The 22588-nt window shown below is 35.8% G+C and overlaps 2 protein-coding genes and 1 long non-coding RNA gene across 11 annotated transcripts in view; 1 reads left to right on the top strand and 2 right to left on the bottom strand.

Annotated features, from left to right (window-relative positions):
- Positions 1–614: 614 nt before the first annotated feature.
- The window catches only part of LOC141697567 (uncharacterized), a 31620-nt gene continuing 9646 nt past the window's right edge, over positions 615–22588 (bottom strand). Inside the window, exon 2 of the long non-coding RNA XR_012564771.1 lies at positions 615–1040. This is a non-coding gene — a long non-coding RNA (uncharacterized LOC141697567). The remainder of the gene's footprint in view (positions 1041–22588) is intronic.
- LOC141697565 (putative disease resistance protein At1g59620) lies at positions 785–4089 on the top strand. The gene is made up of 2 exons (XM_074502001.1): positions 785–1793; positions 2147–4089. The coding sequence occupies exons 1-2, from the start codon at positions 785–787 to the stop codon at positions 4030–4032; spliced, it is 2895 nt and encodes a 964-aa protein (XP_074358102.1). The 3' UTR covers positions 4033–4089.
- On the bottom strand, positions 8599–21525 carry LOC141695044 (ABC transporter C family member 2-like). Of its 9 annotated transcripts, none has more exons than XR_012564255.1 (6): positions 12307–21525; positions 11986–12153; positions 10964–11104; positions 10300–10506; positions 9939–10037; positions 8599–9400 (listed from the first exon to the last, which is right to left on the bottom strand). XR_012564255.1 is itself a non-coding variant. In XM_074499280.1 (6 exons), exons 3-6 carry the CDS (start codon positions 10987–10989, stop codon positions 9284–9286), a joined length of 405 nt encoding a protein of 134 aa, XP_074355381.1. In that variant the 5' UTR covers positions 10990–11104; positions 11986–12153; positions 12307–21525; the 3' UTR covers positions 8599–9283. The 9 variants fall into 9 exon arrangements, 3 of the variants coding, with proteins under 3 accessions (XP_074355381.1, XP_074355383.1, XP_074355382.1); XR_012564252.1 differs by having other exon boundaries at positions 10300–10470; positions 20394–21525; XR_012564253.1 differs by having other exon boundaries at positions 10300–10462; positions 20394–21525.

The raw sequence follows: 22588 nt of genomic DNA, 5'->3' as shown, positions 1-22588 counted from the left end.
GTTCTTATCTAACCTCGGGTTAAGGTTAAGCAACGTTGGAGTTTTTTGTAGTTGAAAATTTACAAAATTCAAAATACTTGACAAAATATCATGGATAACTGATATATTCCTTGTCGAAAGATATCTGGTTGCAGTTTTTTATATCTCTTCCTCATCTGATCTTTAGTTTGAATGTGTCCACTCTTCATCTTACAACTCCTGAACAGGTAATAATTTAAAGAGGTGAGGTTAAAGCTGATCTGCCTAAATTGGTTGGTTGGTCTTCAGAAACAGGGGTCATTAACGTATTTGACCGTGATAACATGCAAAATAAAACTTTTGGATCTACTTGAAGCGAGCACATACTGTATTTGAATTTGACCGTCATAAATCTTAATGTTCGAGCACATTAAGATTTATGACGACTTCAATTATGTATATGATATAGTTGTTGGGACTGATGAACGAAGTCATATCCCGTGGCTCCTGCGGGACCAATTTGATATTTGAGCTTCGAAGAGTACAATTATTCAACGGCCCTTCACCACTCAATTATTCAAAGTTCATCATTCTGAAAACCTTCTCCACACATTCCTTATCTACCTAACTTTGGTTGGTGTTCAGAAACTTCAACATAAAATGAAAAAATTTCTTTATTAATATAAAAATGAGTATATAATTATTTACAATTATTTACTTTCTTCCTTCCAAAACCTTCACCATACAATCCTTATCGCTTAACATTTTACAGAAGGCCATTCCATCTGCATTGCAACTACTGCATTTTGTACTGCTTGGTTTCTGAATGGCTGAATCAATTGTGTCCATTGTTGTCGGAAGGATCACTGATTTATTGTCTGAAGAAGCTCAAGTACTGCATGGAGTGCATGATGAAATTCAAGAACTGGTGACGCAACTCATGCGGATCAAGACTTTTTTACCAGATGCTGATTCAAGGTTACATGACCAAAATATCCGAATTCTGCTTGCGGATGTACGGGAGCTTGCCTATGATGCTGAACATGTCGTCGAAACTTATCTTGTCAAAGCTTTATCATCCCCTGGAAAAATAATGCAGAGGATGAACACAAGGACGTTTTCAAGAAAGCTCAAAGATATTAAAAGAAAGATGTCTCTTCTCTTCAATCGCTTTCGTGATTGTAATATCAAAACATCATTAGAATCCCCTGAATCATCAAATTCATCTCATGGACAACCAGGAATGCTAAAGCGATTTCACACTTTCACTACTGTTGAACCAGAGATATTTGTTGGATTTCAGGCCGATGTTGATCGATTGGTTGGATATCTGGTGGATGAAAGTGATGCCTCATACCCGCTCATCTCTATTTGTGGAATGGGAGGTCTAGGTAAGACAACTCTGGCTCACAAAATATACAATCATTCCACCATCAAGACTCACTTTGCAGGTTTAGCTTGTGTTTCCATTTCACAAAAGTGGCAAACGAGACAAGTGTTGCAGAGAATACTTATAGGTCTCGTCCATGAGAAGAAAGAGGAAATCTTTACTTGGGACGAAGACAAGCTAGTGGAGAATCTGCTACAAATCCAGCAAAAGAAGAAATGTTTGATAGTACTTGATGACATTTGGTCAAATGATGCTTGGGATTCTATAAAGGCGGCTTTCACTGCTGGAAAATCTTTAAGCAAATTAATGCTTACAAGTCGTAATATTGATGTTGCTGAGTACGTAAATCCAAATGGACTCATTCACCAACCAGGACTTCTAAGCCCAGATCAAAGTTGGGAGCTACTTCAGTTGAAAGCACTTCCTACAAGAGGAGGTTATCTAGGTAATTTACATACCTTTCTTGTTAATTTCATTTCATCTGTTTAAGGTAAGTAAATGGACTGCAAAGTTATGACACCTCTTATGAAACAGCTGATTTTTGTAAAACTAGACTTGAAAAATCAAATGAAAAACTCTGAAACTCCTAGTATGAACAATAAAAGTAGTTAAACCGTGTTTTGAAACTTACGGAAAACCAGTTGCTTTCCTACAGAGTTCCTGACCATAAGTAATTTGTTTCGTGAAAAAGAAGCAGGAGAAGAGGTTTCCAGGTGTTCTCTTTTTTCTTAATGAATCGCCCTAGCTTAATATTATGTGGGCTTATACATACCTTTCTTGTTGTTTTGTCTGTTACAGACGTTGCTAGAGACTATAAAAAAATGGAAGAACTGGGAAGAGAAATGGTGGCAAATTGTGGTGGTCTTCCACTAGCCATAGTAACCTTGGGTGGAGTTCTTGTCACTAAACCATCACTGATAGAGTGGGAGAAGGTACATGGTGACATTATCACATCCCTGAAGAGGGGGAAAGGATCGGGACAAGATTATGAAAGTCAAATATTAAATGTTTTAGGTTGGAGTTACAATGACTTACCCCCGCAGCTGAAGCCATGCTTTCTATATTTAGGTAAATTTATGGAAGATGAATGGATCGATGCAGAAAATTTATATCAGTTGTGGATCGCTGAAGGGATGGTACTATCGAGTGATAAAAAGGAAGGAGAAACAATGATGCAAGTCGCTGAATCTTACATGGGAGAACTTGTCCATAGGAGTATGGTTCAAGTGAGGTTTAATGATTTGGAATCATCTCTTACGAAGTTCAAAAGTTGTTCTCTTCATGATCTTATGAGAGACCTATCTTTATCCCAGGCAAAAGCAGAAGATTTTTTCAAAGTAATTGATACTGGAGAAGGAAATGATTTGAATCTCAATCGTTCAGTTATCTCCCGGGAAGCTAAAACTAGACAACTTGTATTTTATCTGAAAAGAGGCGTAGAAGCTAATTCCTACTTTACCAAGAAACTCAATCACCAACAATACCGATCAATTTTAATTCGAAATATGGGTGGATATTATAGTCAACCACTACGATCGGTACTATATCTTTCCTATTTTAAGTTGCTAAGAGTTTTGTCTCTTGAAAACATAAGGCATCGTAGACGATCTGTTTTAGGTACCTTTTTGGGTAGTAATATCGGAAGTGTATTAGGCAGCCTTATTTACTTGCGCTATCTCAGTCTAAGGGGTTCTAATTTGAAAACTGTTCCATGGATATATAAGTTGGTGCTGCTACAGACTCTCAACCTAGACGTGCACCATGAAATTTTTGAGTTACCGGTCTTAAATGGTTTGGGCAAGTTGTCATTTTTGCGTCATTTGTATTTACCTCCTCGGGTCTCTCTCAAATTACTGAAGAATACCAAATTAAGGTTCAATGGGCTGAGCAAATTAGAGACACTCGAGAATTTCAATATCAATTGGTGTGAGGTTAAGGATCTGCCAAAATTATCCGGTCTTCGGAGACTAACGCTAAAAGCAGATGGTGGTTATGATGATGTGAAAGAGATGTTAAAGTACTTATCTGATTTGGCCTTGTCATCAAATTCCTCTATCCGGTGCATGAGCCTTGATATGCAGATATCTGCTGATCCAGGATTCAGAAATGATCCAGACATGATAAGACAGCTGTTTTGTAATCAAAAGTTCAGCCTTCAGGAATTACAAATGGATGGCAAGCTCCCAGAGTTGTCTGAAATATTTGAGGAGCAGCGGCAGCAACTTAATCATAATCATATAGATGTGTCTTTGATTCGTATCACCAAGTTAAGATTAAGGAGATCGTGCCTGGAGGAAGACCCAATGCGAGTACTGGAGAAGATTCCAACTTTGAGGGAATTAAGGTTGTTTTCAAACACATACAAAGGAAAGGAAATGGTATGCTCAGCCATGGGTTTCCCAAGACTTACCCGGCTTGATCTGTGGTATCTTGACAATTTTGAAAGTTGGAGGGTGGAGAAAGGAAGCATGCCTCTTCTTCAAGAGTTGTCTATTTATTATTGTCCAATGTTGGAGGAGCTTCCAGAAGGACTCATATTTCTCAATTGTCTTCGAAAATTAACATTGTGGAAGATGTCTTCACAATTGTGTGATAGGGTGAGACTAGAAAATGGTGAACAAGGACCGGACTTTTACAAGGTCGCACATATCCCCGATCTCATAATAAAATACCCACAAGCTTAATCCCCAATATCAACCATGTAGAAAATCAACTATAAATGCTACAATTTCCCTTTCCAATTTTGTTTTTAATTATTTTTTTGCTTTGATAATTGTACTTTGAGAATCCACCACTTGTTAGCTGTTGGGCACAATTTCCTTTCATAATTGTTAAAAAAATGCATAAAAACTGAATGTTTTAATTTTTATACAAAACAAAATATATTTTAATATTAAGTTACAAAACTCTAATTTATATGTGCTTTAAAATGCATGTCAGACACAAATGAGAAATGAGAGGGACGGAGGAAATTAATAACTTTTATTAATACGGAAACCCTTTTTTAAGTGATACTTAATTTTGGTTTCATAATTTCTGTATCACCAACTTTTGTTTCAGTTATTCACTTATTCATATAATATAATTCTACTTTTGTAGCTTTAAAATAGATCGGATTCTATAATATTTTTTGGATTCTGGAGATTTAGGGCAATGTTCTTGGGAGCTAGGCCAAGTTCATCCCTAAACCCTTGGTTTTGATCCAAGGTTGAAGACAAAACTAAATCCAAAAACTGTTTCCATGATTTAATTTTAAAATAAATTAAAGTTATATTATTTTATTCCAAAAATATTTTTTAATTAAAAATTTATTCAATTAATTATTTTAAATAATTAACGTAAATAATTTAATTCCAAAAAATGATTTTTGTTAATCCAAATTTGATTTAATTAATTATAACTGTTTTAGTTAATTAATTAATTGTTTAATTAGTTAGTGCATTTATTTAATCATTTAATTTTATTTAGAACTAGTTAAACAAAATGTGATTATTTATAATGAAGCCAACTAATGTACTAAAAAAATAAGATTTTAAAAGTTTATCATTATATGGAATAATTAATTAATATTGTTATTAATTGAAATATTCATATTTTATTAACAATAAGTCCATGGTTTGTTCTCGTTATACAACATGAACTTGTCTAGACTTGAAAAATTATTCCACTTTCATTAAATATACTTTCAAAACCTAAATTTTTTTATATTGAAAGATCGTTTATTTTACAAATATATATGAGTCAATGAAAGTCGTATTTTGATAAAATTTTCAAATTTAAACACACATAACATAACCATCATCTAAAGAACCAAGTTTATGTTTAGGTGCAAAGTGAGTTATGTGCTAATGTGATTTGAAATTCTTGTATTTAAATTTCTCATTTGTGTGTAGGATATTTATGGGTAGACATAGACTTTTAAAAGCTGAGTCCGTTGGATAAGAGTGAAATGAAATGGTACAAATATCATCCTTTAGCAATAGCAGAAGCAACCAATAAAGGATTAGTGGAATAAAATTAGACATAAAATAGTTATGTCATCATGAGTGTGCCTAAATGCTAAGGATGAAAATATCATTAACCTTATAATTCTGCAAGTATTCTTTACCTATTCTAATTTAAGAATGGTTAAATATTTTTACATATCTAAATAATAGATTTTAAGTTGTGCATGTTATGAAAATAGTTTCACTAGTCTAAAATTAAAATAGATAAATATTATATATCTTGAAAAAACTAAAGTTGTCTTGAGATTATTCTTGACCATTTGAAATGGGAAACTAGAGTAAAGATGTGGAATCACATTTTTTAAAATGTTTCTAAGTATTTTCTCTTGTGTCAAAATATTGAATAGGCACATTTATCAATGAAAACATAAATACTAATATTTACAAATTCAAATGGGAGACTCCAACCTAATTTGAGATATATTATTCATATTATATTAGTTGAAAAGAAAATTCAAGTTTAAAAAAATAATTTTAAACTATAAAATTACATGTAAATTATTATATTCATTTGGAGATGTGTTTACATTTGCTAATAAATAAGTGAAACCAAGTATCATTTGAATTGGTTATTTGAAAGTATCTGCAGCTTTCAAGAGTCTTTCTTTTCCAACATCATGAGTGATTTGAGCTGTTGCAGAGCTTTGACCATGCATTGTAGAGATCACTTTTTTTGACTTGCCAGCATCCTTGAATTGTTGAATCCTAACTTCTATCTCCCCGTTAGTCTTGGTGACAGACATGATTAGGGGAGTTGGCAGTTCTTGCCACTTCTATCTCCCCGTTAGTCTTGGTGACATACATGATTAAGGGAGTTGGCAGTTCTGGACTCACAGACTCTCAGGTAGTTCAGGCAGTGGAATGTTTAGGTGGTATGGTTATTTGACCAATTGATACTTGGTGTCACTTATTTTTTGGTATCACCACTTTTGGTTTCACTTTTCATGAACTCTAATTGTATTATTATTATCTTTTTATTCCTATATGAATTATATAGATATATATATATATATATATATATTATTTTTACCCATTTTTAATTATTAATAAATTTTTTAAGTGATACTTTGTTTTCACTTATTTTTTGGTTCTATCACTATTTATTTTTTTTATTTTTATGATTAATGGTGTAACTTTAGGTTTAATATTTTTATTCTTTTTGATTCCTATATGACTTATAATTCTATATGTATTATTTTTACCCGTTTTTTTTATTAATAAACTAAACATATTCACTTATTTTTTTAGTTACACCACCTTTTGGTTTCACCTTTTATAACTCCAAGTATTATTTTTATCCATTTTTATTTCTATATGACTTATAATTGTATATGTATTATTTTTACTCATTTTTAAATTTTTTATAAGCCATAATTTTTTATTAATTTTATAGGTTTGAATCCTATTTTTAATTATATTTTAAAATAAATAAGTTCATAAATTGGCTCAACTAAATAGGTTCCGAAAAATATAAATCACGACTAATTAAATAGGCAATGTGTTTAAATTGAAATTTTTTAATTTAGAATTTTTTAATTTGTTGGTAGAATTCCATTTTAATAAAATGGTATGAATATTATAAAAAATTGTATTTTTAGTTATCCTTTCTTTAACCAATTGAGCCAACCTTGCGGGCAAAAAAAAATTATATTTTGATTTCACTACTACAAAATAATAAAATTGTTCAAACTATAATATGATTACAATTCTATTTTCGTAGAACTCCAAATTATTTCTTGATAGGTACTTGGTTTCATCTTAGTACGGTTACACCGTATTTTAGTTTCACCCCTATAGTTCTCTTTCATGTATTTTACTTAGCTTTAGATAATGGAATACTGAATACTGCTTCAGAGATTACCAAAAGCAATTTCATCTGCATTTCAATCAGAATTATCGAATATTTCCAAGCCAATTAGCTTTAGATCAGATTACTCCAATATGCTTCACTCCTCGCTTTGGAAAATTATTTCATTGGTAATAATTCAAAGAGGTGTGTTAACGACTGCTATAATACTTAGTTGTCTTTAGACCTGACAAAATGGGTCTGAATCCGAAAAACCGAACCGAAATCTATGGATCGGAGATCCAATCCGAGATCCGAATTATATAATCCGATAATTATCCGAAAACCAAACTAAAGCGGTCCGAAAATTACTTGAACCGAAAATTTGACCGAAAATGATCCGAAGTACTAGATCCGATTATAAATTGGAATCGAACAAAACCGATTCAGATAATATTCCAACCGAATATGATCTGAAATAAGCAAAATTCATACTTAAATGTATCTTATATTCTTGATAATTTGATTATTTAATTATAAATTAATGTAAAAGTACATTATATTATATTAAAAGTAGTACATTTAATAAAAAGATATTTTTTTAAGTCTCAAAACATGAAAAAATAAAAAAAGTTATGATCCGAAATATTCGAACCGAATTTAATCCGAACCGAATTTTGTCCTATTTTTATCCGAGTTTCATCCGTTTTTGATCCGAATTAGATCCGAACCGAATCACATCCGATCCGATCCGAATGACCTCAAGTTATATCATAATCCGAAAGTGGAACCGATCCGAAATAATGACATAGTGCTTAGTATCCCAATTAACACAAAAGTTGAAATGAGCTGGGACACTTGACCCAAAAATATATTCACAAAAGGCCCAACATTGCGGTCAATATCACCTAGATCCTTCGCAAACCTATTGATAATGCGTCCAAGTGGGTTGGTATGGAAGAAGACCATTGGCGCTCTTAGAATAGAGTTGAGCATAGCTTCATGCAACTTTCGAGATGCGTAAAGGCTTGATAAGATTATCCCAAATGAATTTGCCAATGTCACTAAAACCTAACCAATTGTAAGAAGGAATTCAATTGATGCATTTCTAACAAAAACAATTGCAAATTTTATACTTTATTAGGAGGATACAGATTATATGTAAATCATACCTGACCAAGCGACAGAAGTGAATAAATCAAATTATAGAAGCCAGGTCCATATCTCTTCGGGCTACTTGCATCTGTCCAAACACTTAACCATGTGCTACTCATAACTCGCAAAACTTCTGTTAGGACATAGCACATTAAGAGTATCATAACTACCCACCACCCTCCTAATGCATTTTTATACCTGACAAGTAAGAAAAGATAGTACATAGATATTGCGTTTACATCTTAAATGTCGAAAGGATACTAGGTAAAGATATATGTAATTATGTATGATCACCAGCCAACCCAATCAAGAAAAAAAAATTCTATGGCATGTATGAATATTTGAAGATTGACGACACGCATAACAAAGATTGAATGATGTATTAGACTAGCCGGTAGTATTTGTAGAGATTGATTGAATAGATGCATAACTGAGAAAACATAGCTGTAAAAACCTAGTCTATAACAAATGCAATGACTGGGATGCAACTTGGTTTAGTTTAGTCTACAACATAGCGCTGGTACACTTAACTATTGTGTTAACCTATGTACGCATATCTCATCCACATGTTCCAACAGAGCTTAGGCCTACTGAAATATGAAATTGCAGATAAATAATTGCACGAATCTGTAATGATTATAAACACATAATTTTAGTGTTAACTACATTTAATGGTTATAAACCAACTATAAACAGTCCCAGATCAAAGACTAGATGACTGCCACAATGATCTGTAGTTCCAACTGACTACTCCTGTTTCCCGTTCTTGTTTGATAAGTATAGATTTTCCTTCATTTTTCTTTGTCTGGCTTGCATCCTGAGGAACCTCTTCTGTTTCACCATTAACAGTAGGTTTTGAAATCTTACTTTCGATGTTCAAGCCGTCTTCATTATCTTCCACATATTCTTCCAGCTTCCCTGCATTTTCCATTAGCTTTGGGAACAGTTTCCCATTGTTTGACAGTTCCTCAAAAGTTCCCTCCTCTTTCACCTTCCTTCATGCACTAGAACGACTCTGTCTACTTGTGAAAGAAAATGTAGTTGGTTTGTCACAAGAACTCTTCTTTTTCCTCTCAGTTCTTCCTTAATACATTTTTCAAAAACCTGGAGATGCAACAGCAGTATTATCAAAATATCAAGAGTGCCTACAAATATAATACCTGAAAAAATTGTCTAGCCATGTAGCCCTTATAGAGCATACAGAGAAAGATAATAAGTGTAACTTTACCCCATAGCTATGCTCGGTGTCTTTCTACAGGGTAGGCAAACACAAAACAATAACTGAACACCACTTAACTAATTTACTTAACTAATAGTCGAATGTTAAAAAATATCAACAGAGACCAATTATAATAGTCGAATGTTGTAAACTATGAAAAAATTGTCTAGCCATGTAGCCCTTATAGAGCATACAGAGAAAGATAATAAGTGTAACTTTACCCCATAGCTATGCTCGGTGTCTTTCCACAGGGTAGACAAACACAAAACAATAACCGAACACCACTTAACTAAATTACTTAACTAACAGCAGTATTATTAAAAAATATCAACAGAGACCAATTATAATAGTCGAATTATAATAACAATTATTCCATATTACATTCATAACATTAGCAGCACAAAATGTTGTTTTAGCACTCACAGGAAGCAAGTCAAGGTCATGCCGCAATGCAGTCACATCTATTGCCTTTGAATACCTTATAGGATCAAATGCAGATCCAAACAAAATGTTCTGCCGTACCTGAAACATTAAAATATGCATATCACACAATGTAGGTTGTAAATACGGTTATATTACATAACCTTTTGTCTTTGGCTTAACTGTACACAATATCATAAATGTGTTTATCACCTCGCTTATTGTTTCACATACTTCTTATCATAGTGTATTCCTTACACAGGATGGAAGCAATGCCGAGTATCGAGGTTGAATAAATTTCTTAATTGGCAGTTTCCATACAAGAGAAATTAATTGATACAACAGAAAAAGTGTATTCACTCACCGTAGCATTGAAGATCCATGATACTTGGGAAACATATGCAACTTTTCCTCTAATAACAACATTTGTATCTCCAACTGCTGGAAGCTCTCCAAGCATCGCTGATACAAGTGATGTCTTTCCTTCTCCAGTACTACCAACAATTGCGACAAGAGTACCTTGTGGTCTGTAAATCTAAAGCATATGCTTGAACAACAAGTGTCTGTAAATCTAAAGCATATGCTTGAACAATTCCAAATGACATTAGTTATGCGGAATCGTTTTGTAAGATATCTATTATTAGTAACATAAGAAAATTGATGTGTATGAATGATGAACATATAGGGGGCAAATATCTACATTTAAGCCGATGGTTTGCACTTTAAAGTTCCAAACCTTCCTCATGTAGCCAGAATGTACCGGCAAACTTTTAAAATTGCTTGCATCAAATATCATCTCGGTGTTCTCTTTACATTTTTTAAATAGTAAGGATATAGTGTTGCATGAACAGAATTTTTTTCTGTATATTTTTCTCATAGTCTTGAGTTAAATTTTCATGGATTTGTGGTCCAAAGTGACAGTGTTCAATTAGAAGCAACCTTCTAGGATTATTTATTAGAATATAATTCTAATTATTTATCATTTTATGGCCTGAAGTTTTTTTGTAATTGAATATGAAAAATATAACCTTTGACTCCCAAGAAAATGAACCATTCTTGATTGATACTGCAGGAAGTCCTGGTTCAAGAGATGGGTTCGGCAAAAGAGTTCTTTCCTCGGCCAAGAGAAGTTCCTCCAGTCACTTCAAAGATACATTTGCATTTACAGCCTACCAAAGGAAAACAAATTAAAGTCTCAAGTAATGATATAAGATACATTTTCCTGAATATTGTATTCACCTGTTGATATAAGCTAGTGAATTGTTTTGTCAGTGACATGTTATGTTAGCTAGGGGTGAGCGTGGTGCGGGCGGTGCGGTTTTTTCCTCAAATCGCAAACCAAACCGTACATGCGGTTTGATCAAATTTCCAAACCGCAACTGCACCGCGTACCCTCAAAAACCGCATAAACCACACCACAAAAAAGCGGTGCGGTGTGGTGCGGTTCACTGCGGTTTATACATTACAAGTTCGAAAATTTTAAATAAATACAAAACTTAAATTAATTAAATTTCCGAATAATATAACAAAGTCGCCAATATTCTTCAATAATACAAATTAGAAATTTCACACTGTAAAGTTTAACGTAGAAACTTGGCTCGGCAATTAAATGATTTATCTCTTAAATATGTGGATTTGTACCATGTGTCTCATTATTTTTGAAGAAACACAAATAGGATGGTGACCACGCAACAAATCTTGCAGAATCAAGATGATCACTAAGTAAGCACTCCTAGTATGTTAAATGGAATCAAACTTAATAAATGGAATCATGAAATATAACTATTATATATATATATTAAATATTGCGGTGCGGTGCGATTTGAACCGCATTTCACCAATATAAAACCACAACCCGCACCGCACCGTACCGCACGGTTTATTAAAAATTCAAACCGCAACCACACCACGAAAATTAAAAAAGGCGTTTTGCGGTGCGGATTGGTGCGGTGCAGACGGTTTTTGCGGTTTGTACGGTTTTCTGCTCACCCCTAATGTTAGCCCAGAAAGTAATGAGATATATGTAGAACAAGGAAACACACAACCAAACCTGTGTTATTATATTTGGAAGCATAAATAATGGAAAGCGCAGGACTGCGAACAACGAAAGTGATGTAAATGCCTTTGTCGGTGTTAAGTCTCCTCCAAGTAAAGAAAACAATCCAAATGATACCACAATGACGATAATGGGAATACTGTTAAGCATAACCCTGTTGCACTGAAAGACAAGAATAAAGAGTATCATAAATTATGATCAAACTAAAGGAATATAACAATTGCAAAGTAATTATTAAATATGGACATAGAACATGATAAGCTTACAATATTACTATATTACTAACACTATAATTTTAGGAGATGAGCTCTTTACTTTAATTTGCCAACCTCCTTTAATGAGGTTGTTGTCCTCTATTTATATCAAGTCCCAAATGGGCTTTATCTTACAAATTGGGTCTTCTTGGGTTTTACATTATGTTCCATAATTATACTAACTAGGACTCCTTTGGGCCGTCTTGTCTTGGTCCAACATTTGTCCTCCTCCCAGTTCAAGCAACTATCTTTAGATTTGCGCTTTTATTTCGGGACCTGAGAGTTAGTAAAATGAGCAAAGCGTGGTAAAAAGAATAAAATAATGAGAGGATTAAATGTTAGTAAAATAAAAATAAAAAAGACAAGGGTATTGAGATAGAAGTGAATGTGTTGTGCATATTGTTGTACTTTAACTTTACTTCTTTTCTTCTTCTTCTTTTTCCTCCTTTTTTTCCTTCTTTTTTTTGAAACGTATAAGTATTTTGGTTTTTATTTTCTGGTGACTATTGATTGGACATTGTAGCATTGGACTGTTCGGCTTCTGTTTCACTTAACAAAAGCGTAGCGGCTGGCCGGATTATTCTTATTCCACCTAAAATTCTCGACTTCTGCAGTAACCGCATGTAAGTCATCTTCCACCTTCTATATTGTCTTTTGTTGTTTTCTCTTTTACATCTTGCTTCTCTTGATTTAGTTTATTCGATTTCAATCATTTAATGGATCAATCTAGTTCGTCATCTATCCGTACCATTTCTGGTCGAGATCCCGGTAAGCGACCCCTCGAGGAGGGTGATCAAGAGTCCTTCCTAAATTTGAATAGTCTGGAGATTCTTGACTTAGAGCAGTGTGGGTCCTTCGATTTTATGAAAGAGGACGAGTTCTTGGGGAATTTCCCTATTTGGCCTCTTCCCTCGCCTCCCCCGAGTCCTGGGACCTTAAAAAAGAGACGACAGGTTGTTGAAGATTGTCTTCGGTTAGGTAGGGAAGAGTTCGAGGGAAGAACAAGTTTAAACTATCTGAGTCATTATATTACAAAGGATCCTCCAGTTAACAAGATAAAGTCGTATGTGGATTTGTCGAATGGGTATCGATACCGAGTACCGACACTGATGAATGGGTGTGGATGATGCCGAAATTTGGGATGCACGGGATACCGATGATATTTTTCCACTTTGGGCTTCGGTTGCCTATGCATCCTTTTTTCTTGGCGATGTTCGAGGCTATTGGATGTGGGGTTAGTCAGTCGACGCCCAACTCCATTGCCCAGCTTAGTGGATTCGTCGCTCTTTATTGTGATAGGAATAGAACTCCTTCTTTTAAACTTTTCTTTTTGATATATGCAGTTAGGTATCACGACGGACATGTTTATTTTGACTGTCCTTATAAGAGGGTTAAAATTGTCAGTGTTCGATCTTCCAATTCTGGGTACCATGCTAGGTGGCTGTATTTCGGGGGGCCTGATTTAGAGTTTGTGAAACCGTGTGGTAAAGTGAGCCAGCTTACTATCGATTACTTAAATAACCTCGAGAAGTACGATGTGAGGTATCTGAATGAGTTTCATGGGTTGAGGTCAATGTACACACATCTTTAGTTAAACGAGCCCGATTTTTTGGAAATGCATGATTGTAAGAGGGGATTTTCAATCGATTAATTACTTTTTCATATATATTTTTTATTTACTGTTTGTCTCCCCCTTTTTTTTGTATTACGCGTTGATTCTTTTCCTTCTTTTGTTTTGTTTTAGTGGCTGGAGCTTCTTTGCAGAAGGTTTTGGACAACGGGATTAGGAAGGAGATGGATAAGGCTATGATGTTGCTCATTCAGCGTTCATCGAGGAAGAATACTGATGGAGCGTGTGCTGGCACTTCTAGGGTCGGGGCTTCTGGGGCTGGGCACTCTGTGTCCATCGAGTTGTTAGATGATCAGGGAAACAAAGTTGTGGAGGCTCCTGAGAAGGTTGTGACTGATGCTGATCTGGGGGATTTGAATCCTCGGAAGAGAGGGCGTTGTGAGGTTGATGATGTTCATTTAGGAGGAGGAGATTTTGCCGAGCCAGCTTTGGGAGGTAGTGGAGTGAATAAGACCATCACCTTGGTCAATAGTAGGGTTCTTATGTCCAACACTGGCGAGCCTCGATCCAAGAAGGAGCCTGTGAGGGTCGAGATTCAACCCAACGAGCGTTGGACCGGAGGGACAACAGTGTCGTTGAGGGCTTTTAATCATTTTCATCTTCCCCAAGACGCGATTGCCTTCGATGGCCGGCGTCGAGATGACCTTGCTGACAGGTGTAAGAGTCGAGCCGGGAGGGTATGTGAATTTTATTTTCATGTATTGTTGTCTTCTTTTTTTATTATATATTTTTTTTACTTTATATTTGTGGTTTGCGACAGTTCCTCGCAGATTTTATGCATATCGTGGAAGAATTTCGTGCCGATGGTAATGATGTGGCTTACAAGAGACTGGAAGCGGAAGTGAGTGCTCTTAGGGTTGAGAGGAAAAAGCTTATGATGAGTTATTCAGAATTGGAGAAGAGATCTACGGAGTTGGTTACTGCAAATACCGCGTTGACCAAGAAGGTGGGAGAAATGGAGGTTTCGGGGCAGTCGAGGGATGCGAAGGTGTCGGAGCTCGAGAGGAAGCTTCAAGAAGCTGAGACAGAGCGCGATGACCTAAGAAGTAAGTATGAAGGCTGGGAGCGCCATGTCGACGGCATGAATGCATCGTACAAATTGATTGTCGATGAGAATGTTGTTTTGAAGGCGGAAGTCCAAAAAGGGATCGAGGACATTGCTAACGCCCTGGGAGATGGTTATGGGCATTGTGTTGCTAGGATGCAGGGGGCGGGGGTGGACACCACGGGGCATTCGTTTGAGGATTACATTGCTGACCTCGCTGCTTTGCAGCCCGATGATCCGACCGATAAAAATTGAAGGCAGGGAATGCCCCGTAGATGATGTATGAATTTTGAATTTTGAGTTTCTGCTATTGTAAGTCGATGTTTCTTCATTGATGCTATATTGTTAATCGTACTTTGAATGAGGCTTTGGTGGCCTTTAGACATTTTTATGATATTCAATTATCTATTTGGTAATTTTTATGTTAGTCTACTAAAGTTTTCCATGTTAGGAATTTTAAATGTAAGGTTTTCGTACCACTTGGATTTCACTGGGATGCATTGTCTTTGGTTTATTTTTGAGTCTGTTTGCGTAGTGCTTAATTGTTGTGTAAGAATGTTTTGAATGTGAAGGGATCGATTATTGCTCATCGTTCGGGAGTACATATATTATTTGTACTTGAAGTCTTAATGGGATACATCCAACTTATGTTGTTGTTTTGTTTTTTTTTGAAGCAGAGAATGAATTATGACGTTTTCGTAAAGTAATTTTGAAAGCTTTCATAACTTAAATTCCCTCGATGGGGATCTCATAACGACCCTCATTGCATCGAGGGTTGGTTTTTGGTAGGGCCCTGCGGCCTCGAAGTTTTAATCATTACATAAAGAGTTAATCATTGGTAAAATTTCTTGAGGTGGATACCATTCTAGGCATTCTTAATTGGTTGATCATCGAGGTACGAGAGCTCGTAGGTTCCTGTGCTGACGACCTTCGACACTTTGTATGGGCCTTCCCATGTTGGTTTCAATTTTCCTGAGATTGTTGGCTGTGATGTGGCGGAATCTCGAAGGACGAGGTCTCCCACTTCGAATCGCTTATTTTTGACTTTCTTGTTGAAGTACCTTGTCGTCTCCTCCTGCTGTGCGATCATGCGAAGTCTAGATTCCTCTCTTGTTTCTTCAAGTAAGTCTTCGTAAAAGCATAATCCTTCGGCAGCGAAAGAAGGATCGAAAACCTCGATTCTTGGGGAAATCAGAATAATCTCGACAGGTAAAACGGCATCGACGCCGTACGCGAGACGGAAAAGAGTTTCTCCTGTTGCGCTTCGAGGAGTTGTTCTGTAGGACCACATCATATTATGGAGCTCATCAACCCAAAATCGGGGAATTTCTTCTATTTTTTTCTTTAATCCTTGCAAGATGGTTCTGTTCGTTACTTCTGCAAGGCCATTGGCCTGTGGGTATGCAACCGATGCTTTGATGTGTTGGATTTTTAAGTCGCTTAAGGCTTTTTCGAATTGTGCGCCTACAAATTGTGTCCCGTTATCCGAGACTAAAATCGTTGGAATTCCAAATTGAAACACCACATATTCCATAAAAAATTCAATCATCTATTTTTCTCTGATCTTGGAGAGAGGTTTTGCCTCGACCCATTTCGTCGCGTAGTCGACTGCAAACACGATGTATTGGCATTGACCTTTAGACTTTGGGAAGGGCCCCACGATATCGATTCCCCATTGATAGAAAGGGCAAGGGGCGAGTATCGAGTTAAGCTCTGTTGTAGGTCGATGACTCACGTTCCCATGTCGTTGGCATGCATGACATTTGCGGATGTAACTTTCACAATCTTTCCGAAGTGTGGGCCAATACATCCCCTGTCTCATGATTTTAAGAGCTAGGTTCTTTTCCCCGAGATGTTTGCCACATATTCCCGTGTGAACCTCGAGGATTGCTTGATCGGCCTCTTCTGGGCTTAAACATCGGAGAAGTGGTTTGGTTAAAGCACGTCGATACAACATTGAACCGATTGTGCAATAGTTCCTTGCCTTAAACATGATAGCGCGAGCTTCACTTTTTTCATGGGAAGTTTGTTTTCTAGGATGTACTCGAGGATAGGGCTTCGCCAGTCAGGATTACTATGAATGTTGTGGACCATCAATGTGTCGATAGCGGGGGATTTCAGGCTGTCAACATATACTGGGTCGAGGTTCATTTTCAGATTGGACGAGGCTAACTTGGCGAGGGAATCAGCCCACTGATTTTCTGTTCTATCAACATTGGAGAGTTTCCAGGAAGAGAATTTCTTGAGCAGCTCTTGTGTCATTGCAAGGTATTTAGCCATGTTTTCATTGTGAGTCTTAAACTCTCCGCTTATTTGCTTAACTACCAGCTGGGAATCGCCAAATATGTCGATGATATTTACCTCGAGATCCGTTGCCAATTTTAATCCCGCAATTAATGCCTCGTATTCGGCCACGTTATTTGTCGCTTGGAATTCGAACTTAAGGGCTTGCTGGACTTTAAACCCTTCTGGGCTGATAAGAATTATCCCTGCACCACCAGAATTCGAGGTTGATGATCCGTCAACAGACAACAGCCACGACCTTAGCTGGGCTTCCTCGGGATCCGACGCTTTGGCCTTGAATTGGAATTCTGCTACAAAATCTGAGAGGACCTGGGCCTTTATGGCTGTTCGTGGTTTATACTCGATGTAGAACTGACTTAATTCGATGGTCCATGCGGCGAGCCTTCCTGTCATATCGGGTTTGTGGAGGATTCTTTTAAGCGGCGCATTTGTTAACACATAAATTTCCCTTGCTTGGAAATAGTGTCGGAGTTTTCTGCTTGCAATAACTAAGGCGTACACGAGCTTTTCGACCTGAGGGTACCGAGTTTTAGCATCACACAGTGAGTGACAAATGTAGTATACAGGAACCTCTCTTCCTTCGTCGAGTCGGACAAGGACGGCTGCAACTGTTTCATCGGAACCCGATAGATAAATGCGTAGAGCTTCGCCTGGGATTGGCCTAGTAAGGATATGAGGATTTGTTAAGAACGCTTTGAGTTCCGTGAAGCTAGATTTACACTCATCGTTTCATTCGAATGGTGATGATCTTGAAGCTTTTTTTATGGTGGCGAAGAACGGGAGGCATCTTTTGGATGATTGTGGGATGAATCTTCGCAGGGCTGCTATGCATCCTGTTAGCTTTTGTAAGTCTTTGATGGATTTTCGATCATCCATTTCAAGGATGGCTTTTGTTTGTGCGGGGTCAGCTTCGATGCCTTGCTGTGTGACCAGAAATCCCAGAAACTTGCCAGATGTAAGCCCGAATGAGCATTTGTTAGGGTTGAGGCGCAAGTTAAGCTTCCGAGCATTTTCAAAGGTCTCACGAAGATCAAGTGAGTGGTTAACGGCGAGTTTGGACTTGTTTATCATGTCGTCGACATAGATTAACATGTTTTTCCCTATTTGTGAGCCAAAGATTGTGTCCATCATCTGTTGAAAAGTTGCGCCAGCATTAATCAGCCCGAAAGGCATGACCCGATATCCGAATACTCCTCTGTGAGTAATGAATGTCGTTTGCTCCCAGTCATGAGAATCCATTTTTATCTGATTGTACCCTGAAAATGCATCCATAAAGGAAAGGAGTTCGTTTCCTGCTGTAGAGTCGATCAGCTGATCGATGTATGGGAGTAGGTAGAAATCTTTGGGGCATGCTCTGTTAACATCAGAATAGTCGACACACATTCGCCACTTTTCGTTGTGTTTCTTGACCAAAACGAAATTGGAGATCCATGTGGGGAACTGGACGGGCTCGATGTATCGATGTTTTCGTTCAACACGAGCATTTTACTGTGGTCGATGAGAACATGATTGTTGGTGGGCTATACCATGAAGAGAAAAGAACTCGGTGCATTTTGTATCCAGAAATTCCATTGCATTGTCTGATCGAATGGTTTTGATGGGTTTAGCGAAATGGGTTTGAACATAGTTATAAAAGGTTTGAAACACAGATAGAAAATCAGACTTGTATGCCAATAAGGTAATCCAAGTGTATCGACTATGATCATCCACTAGAGTGATAAAGTATCTAAAATTTCCTTTAGTGGGTACTTTATAGGGTCCCCAAATATCTAGATGAATAAGATCAAAGATATGAGAAGCATGGGGGTAACACACAATATATCAGATTTGATAGGTTTTGGAATCTCGGGAATAAGATGAAGTTTAGTCATTGGCATGTGACCAAGTCGATGATGCCAAATGCTAACAGGATCTCCATTATTTGCAAGACAGGCATTAGGTTTTTGTATATTAGACAACCATTTGACAGGATCAGTAGTGTCAACTAGATAATACAGGCCATGTTTGGCCTCTCCCACTATAATAACATTTTGAGATGCACTATCCAAGATAATACAATGACTAGGTAAGAACTTCACTTCACAATTACTGTGCTTAATCAATTTCTGAACCGATAGCAAGTTGTGTTTAAAATTTGGAACACACAAGACATCATTCAAAGACAAAGTATTTGAGATAGTAACTGTACCCGTATGAGTGATATTGACAGTGGAGCCAGTGGGAAGATTGATATGTGTGTTTCAAGCAACAGGTACTGGTCTTTTGAGATTGTGCAGGTGTGGTGTCATATGATCGGACGCCTCAGAGTTAATGATCCAATTTTGGTTGAAGGGCTGGGCAATGTTGCAGCTCATCATTCCAGAGAAAGGTGTCTCAGGTATCTCTCCCCCTGAGTCGGATGCCTGGGAGTTTTCCAGATTCATAAGTTGAGCAAGTTGAGCTAGCTGTTGTGAGGAAAACATAGGTGTATCATTTTTAGAGTCTGAGTATTGAGCCACATTAGCAGATTTTGAAATTCCAGTCCTAGCATTACTTCTCCATTTGGGCTTATTGCCTGCATATGACTGTGAAGTTATTCTTGATTGAGAGGTGTTTTGATTGCCAAAGTAGTTGGCATGCCACTTTGAATACCCAATGATTGTCCAACATCTGTCTTGAGTATGCCCTTTTCCACCACATGTCGTACATTGATAGATCTTGGAGGTGTTGAAAGAAGGTCCCTTGCCATATAAAGCAACCATGTCCTCAGTTTTATGGCCATATATTAAATCTCTCCGGGCTTCCTCCTGTTGTAACGTTGCAGATACACTTTCAACATTTGACAGAGGTTGAAGTAGTAACAAATGGCTTCTTTGTGGTGAGTACACATCATTTAGACCATTCAAAAATTGAAACAACTTGCTTTCCTCCTTTTGAGTTGCAATATCAGAGAGCAATTTGGTAATCTCAGCAGAAGGGTTGGCAATAGTGGGTAAGACATTTAAAGAATCGAGTTCCTCCCAAATTGTTTTCATAGCTGTATAGTATTCATTAACAGGCATAGATGATTGTTTAAGTTAATATAAATCTCTATTCAACTTGCATTTACGAGACCCATTAGTCAAAGAGAAGCGTTGTTCTAAATTATCCCATATATCTTTAGAAGTGCTCATGTAAATAACAGACTTACAGATGACAGGTGAGAGGTTTGATGTGATCCAGGAGATAACCATGTTGTCGCAAGTTTCCCACATCTCAGCCTTTGCAAGGTCGTCGCTTGGTACTGGTACAGTGCCTTTAACAAAGCCCAATTTCCTTTTTGAGGAAAGGCTAATCTCCATGGATCATTTCCAAGATCTATAATCAGGGCTACCTTGGAGTTTTTCAACTTGAATGGAGTTGGGACCATCGGATGGGTGCGGGAACAATGGGTTTACCATATCTTGATATGTTAATCGACTATTGGCCATGATCTTTAATGAAATCGGAAAAAGCTCTCAAGAAAAAATTTAGACAGAAAAAGTAGATCTGAAAAATGAGTGTGTAGAAAACACAGATGAAAAATTAATGATAAATCAAAGAGCATATCAGGATGGCTCTGATACCATGATGACAAGCATACAAGCAAGTCACAGCAAAACAGTATTATAAACAAGACAATCACAGAGATCTCAAAACATAGAAAATGCAGAGATGCTTTAAAGATGCAGAGGAGAAAATAGTTTCTCTAATATCAAAATAACTGCATAGTCTCTTTAGTACAGAAAGATAGACATATAAAGAAAGTAATGGGACTGCTAGTCATGTGATTGTACTATCAGATCATGTGACCCTATAACGGACTGTTGTGACAGCTGATCATGAATAGCATGAGACCAATAACTTTTTGGAATCTTCTGAGTATGATGTTGGTCCCATTTATTTAAGTAAGCTCCCCTTAATATAGATATGTATGAACACTTATGCATTAAAATTTTAATCTGACAAATTTTTCATTTTTTACCTTTTAATTAAATTTATATTTAATAAAATATAAATTTAATTAAAATACGGCGTAACCGTACTAAGATGAAACCAAGTACCCTATCACGAAATAATTTAGAGTTCTACGAAAATAGAATTGTAATCGTATTACGGTTCGAATAATTTTATTATTTTCTAGTGGTGAAACCAAAATACAGTTTTTGTAATATTCATACCATTTAATTAAAATGGAATTCCACCGACAAATTAAAAAATGCTAAATTAAAAAATTCCAATTTAAACGCATGGCCTATTTACTTGGTCATGATTTATATTTCTCGGAACCTACTTAGTTGAGCCAATTTATGGACTTATTTATTTTTAAAATATAATTAAAAATAGGATTCAAACCTATAAAAATAATAAAAAATCATGGCTTATAAAAATTTAAAAGAATGATTAAAAATAATACATAAAAAAATTATAAGTCATATAAGAATAAAAAAGGAAAATAATATAAAATTATAAATAACTTAAAAATAGATTTTGTTTATTAATAAAGAAAAATGGGTAAAAATAATACATATAGAATAATAATAAAAAAGGATAAAAATAATATACTTAGAGTTATAACATGAATCATAAAAACTGAAAATAAAAGGTGATAGAACCAAAAAATAAGTAAAAAATAAAATATCACTTAAAAAAATTTATTAATAAAGAAAAATGGGTAAAAATAATATATATGGAATTATAAGTCAGATAGGAATCAAAAAGGATAAAAATAATAAGCTTAGAATTATAACATGAATCATAAAAAGTGAAAACAACAGGTGGTGATACCAAAAAATAGGTAAAACTAAGGTACCACTTAAAAAGAGATTTCGTTTATTAATAAAGGTGGTGGTACCGACAAATAAGTGAAACCAAAGTACCACTTAAAAATAGGTTTCGTTTATTAATAAGGAAAAACGGGTAAAAATTACATATAGAATTATAAGTCATATAGGAATCAAAAAGTATAAAAATAATACACTTACAGTTATAACATGAATCATAAAAACCGAAAACAAAAGGTGATAGAACCAAAAAAGTAAGTGAAACAAAATATCACTTAAAAGGTATATTAATAAAGAAAAACGGGTAAAAATAATATATATAGAATTATATGTCATATAGGAATCAATTAGGATAAAAATATATCACTTAAAAGGTTTATTAATAAAGAAAAACGGGTAAAAATAATATATATTTATAGAATTATACTCCCTCCGTCCCGCTGGATAGTTTACGTACAATGTTTGCACGTATTTCGAGGCTTCAATAAATTATAGTTTCATAATATTTTTTTTAAAAAAATTGAATAAAAGTTTAAACATTAAACTTTTTTTCGGATTTTTTTTAAAAAAAATATTATGGAAG

The sequence above is a fragment of the Apium graveolens genome, chromosome 11 (genome assembly GCF_009905375.1).
Source record: "Apium graveolens cultivar Ventura chromosome 11, ASM990537v1, whole genome shotgun sequence".
Classification (NCBI taxonomy): Eukaryota; Viridiplantae; Streptophyta; class Magnoliopsida; order Apiales; family Apiaceae; genus Apium; species Apium graveolens.
The sequence above is the reverse complement of the archived record's forward strand: the minus strand, read 5'-3'. Positions and strand labels throughout refer to the sequence as shown.

What these genes read in the sequence shown, in the direction of transcription:
- LOC141697565 (XM_074502001.1), top strand. Translation starts at nt 785, where the DNA reads ATGGCTGAATCAATTGTGTCCATTGTTGTCGGAAGGATCACTGATTTA. An exon ending in TACAAGAGGAGGTTATCTAG is followed by an intron (nt 1,794 to 2,146) that starts GTAATTTACATA and finishes TGTCTGTTACAG; the next exon opens with ACGTTGCTAGAGACTATAAA.
- LOC141695044 (XM_074499280.1), bottom strand. Translation starts at nt 10,989, where the DNA reads ATGGTTCATTTTCTTGGGAGTCAAAG. An exon ending in CATTTTCTTGGGAGTCAAAG is followed by an intron (nt 10,463 to 10,963) that starts GTTATATTTTTC and finishes TTAGATTTACAG; the next exon opens with ACCACAAGGTACTCTTGTCG. An exon ending in CATGGATCTTCAATGCTACG is followed by an intron (nt 10,038 to 10,299) that starts GTGAGTGAATAC and finishes TTAATGTTTCAG; the next exon opens with GTACGGCAGAACATTTTGTT.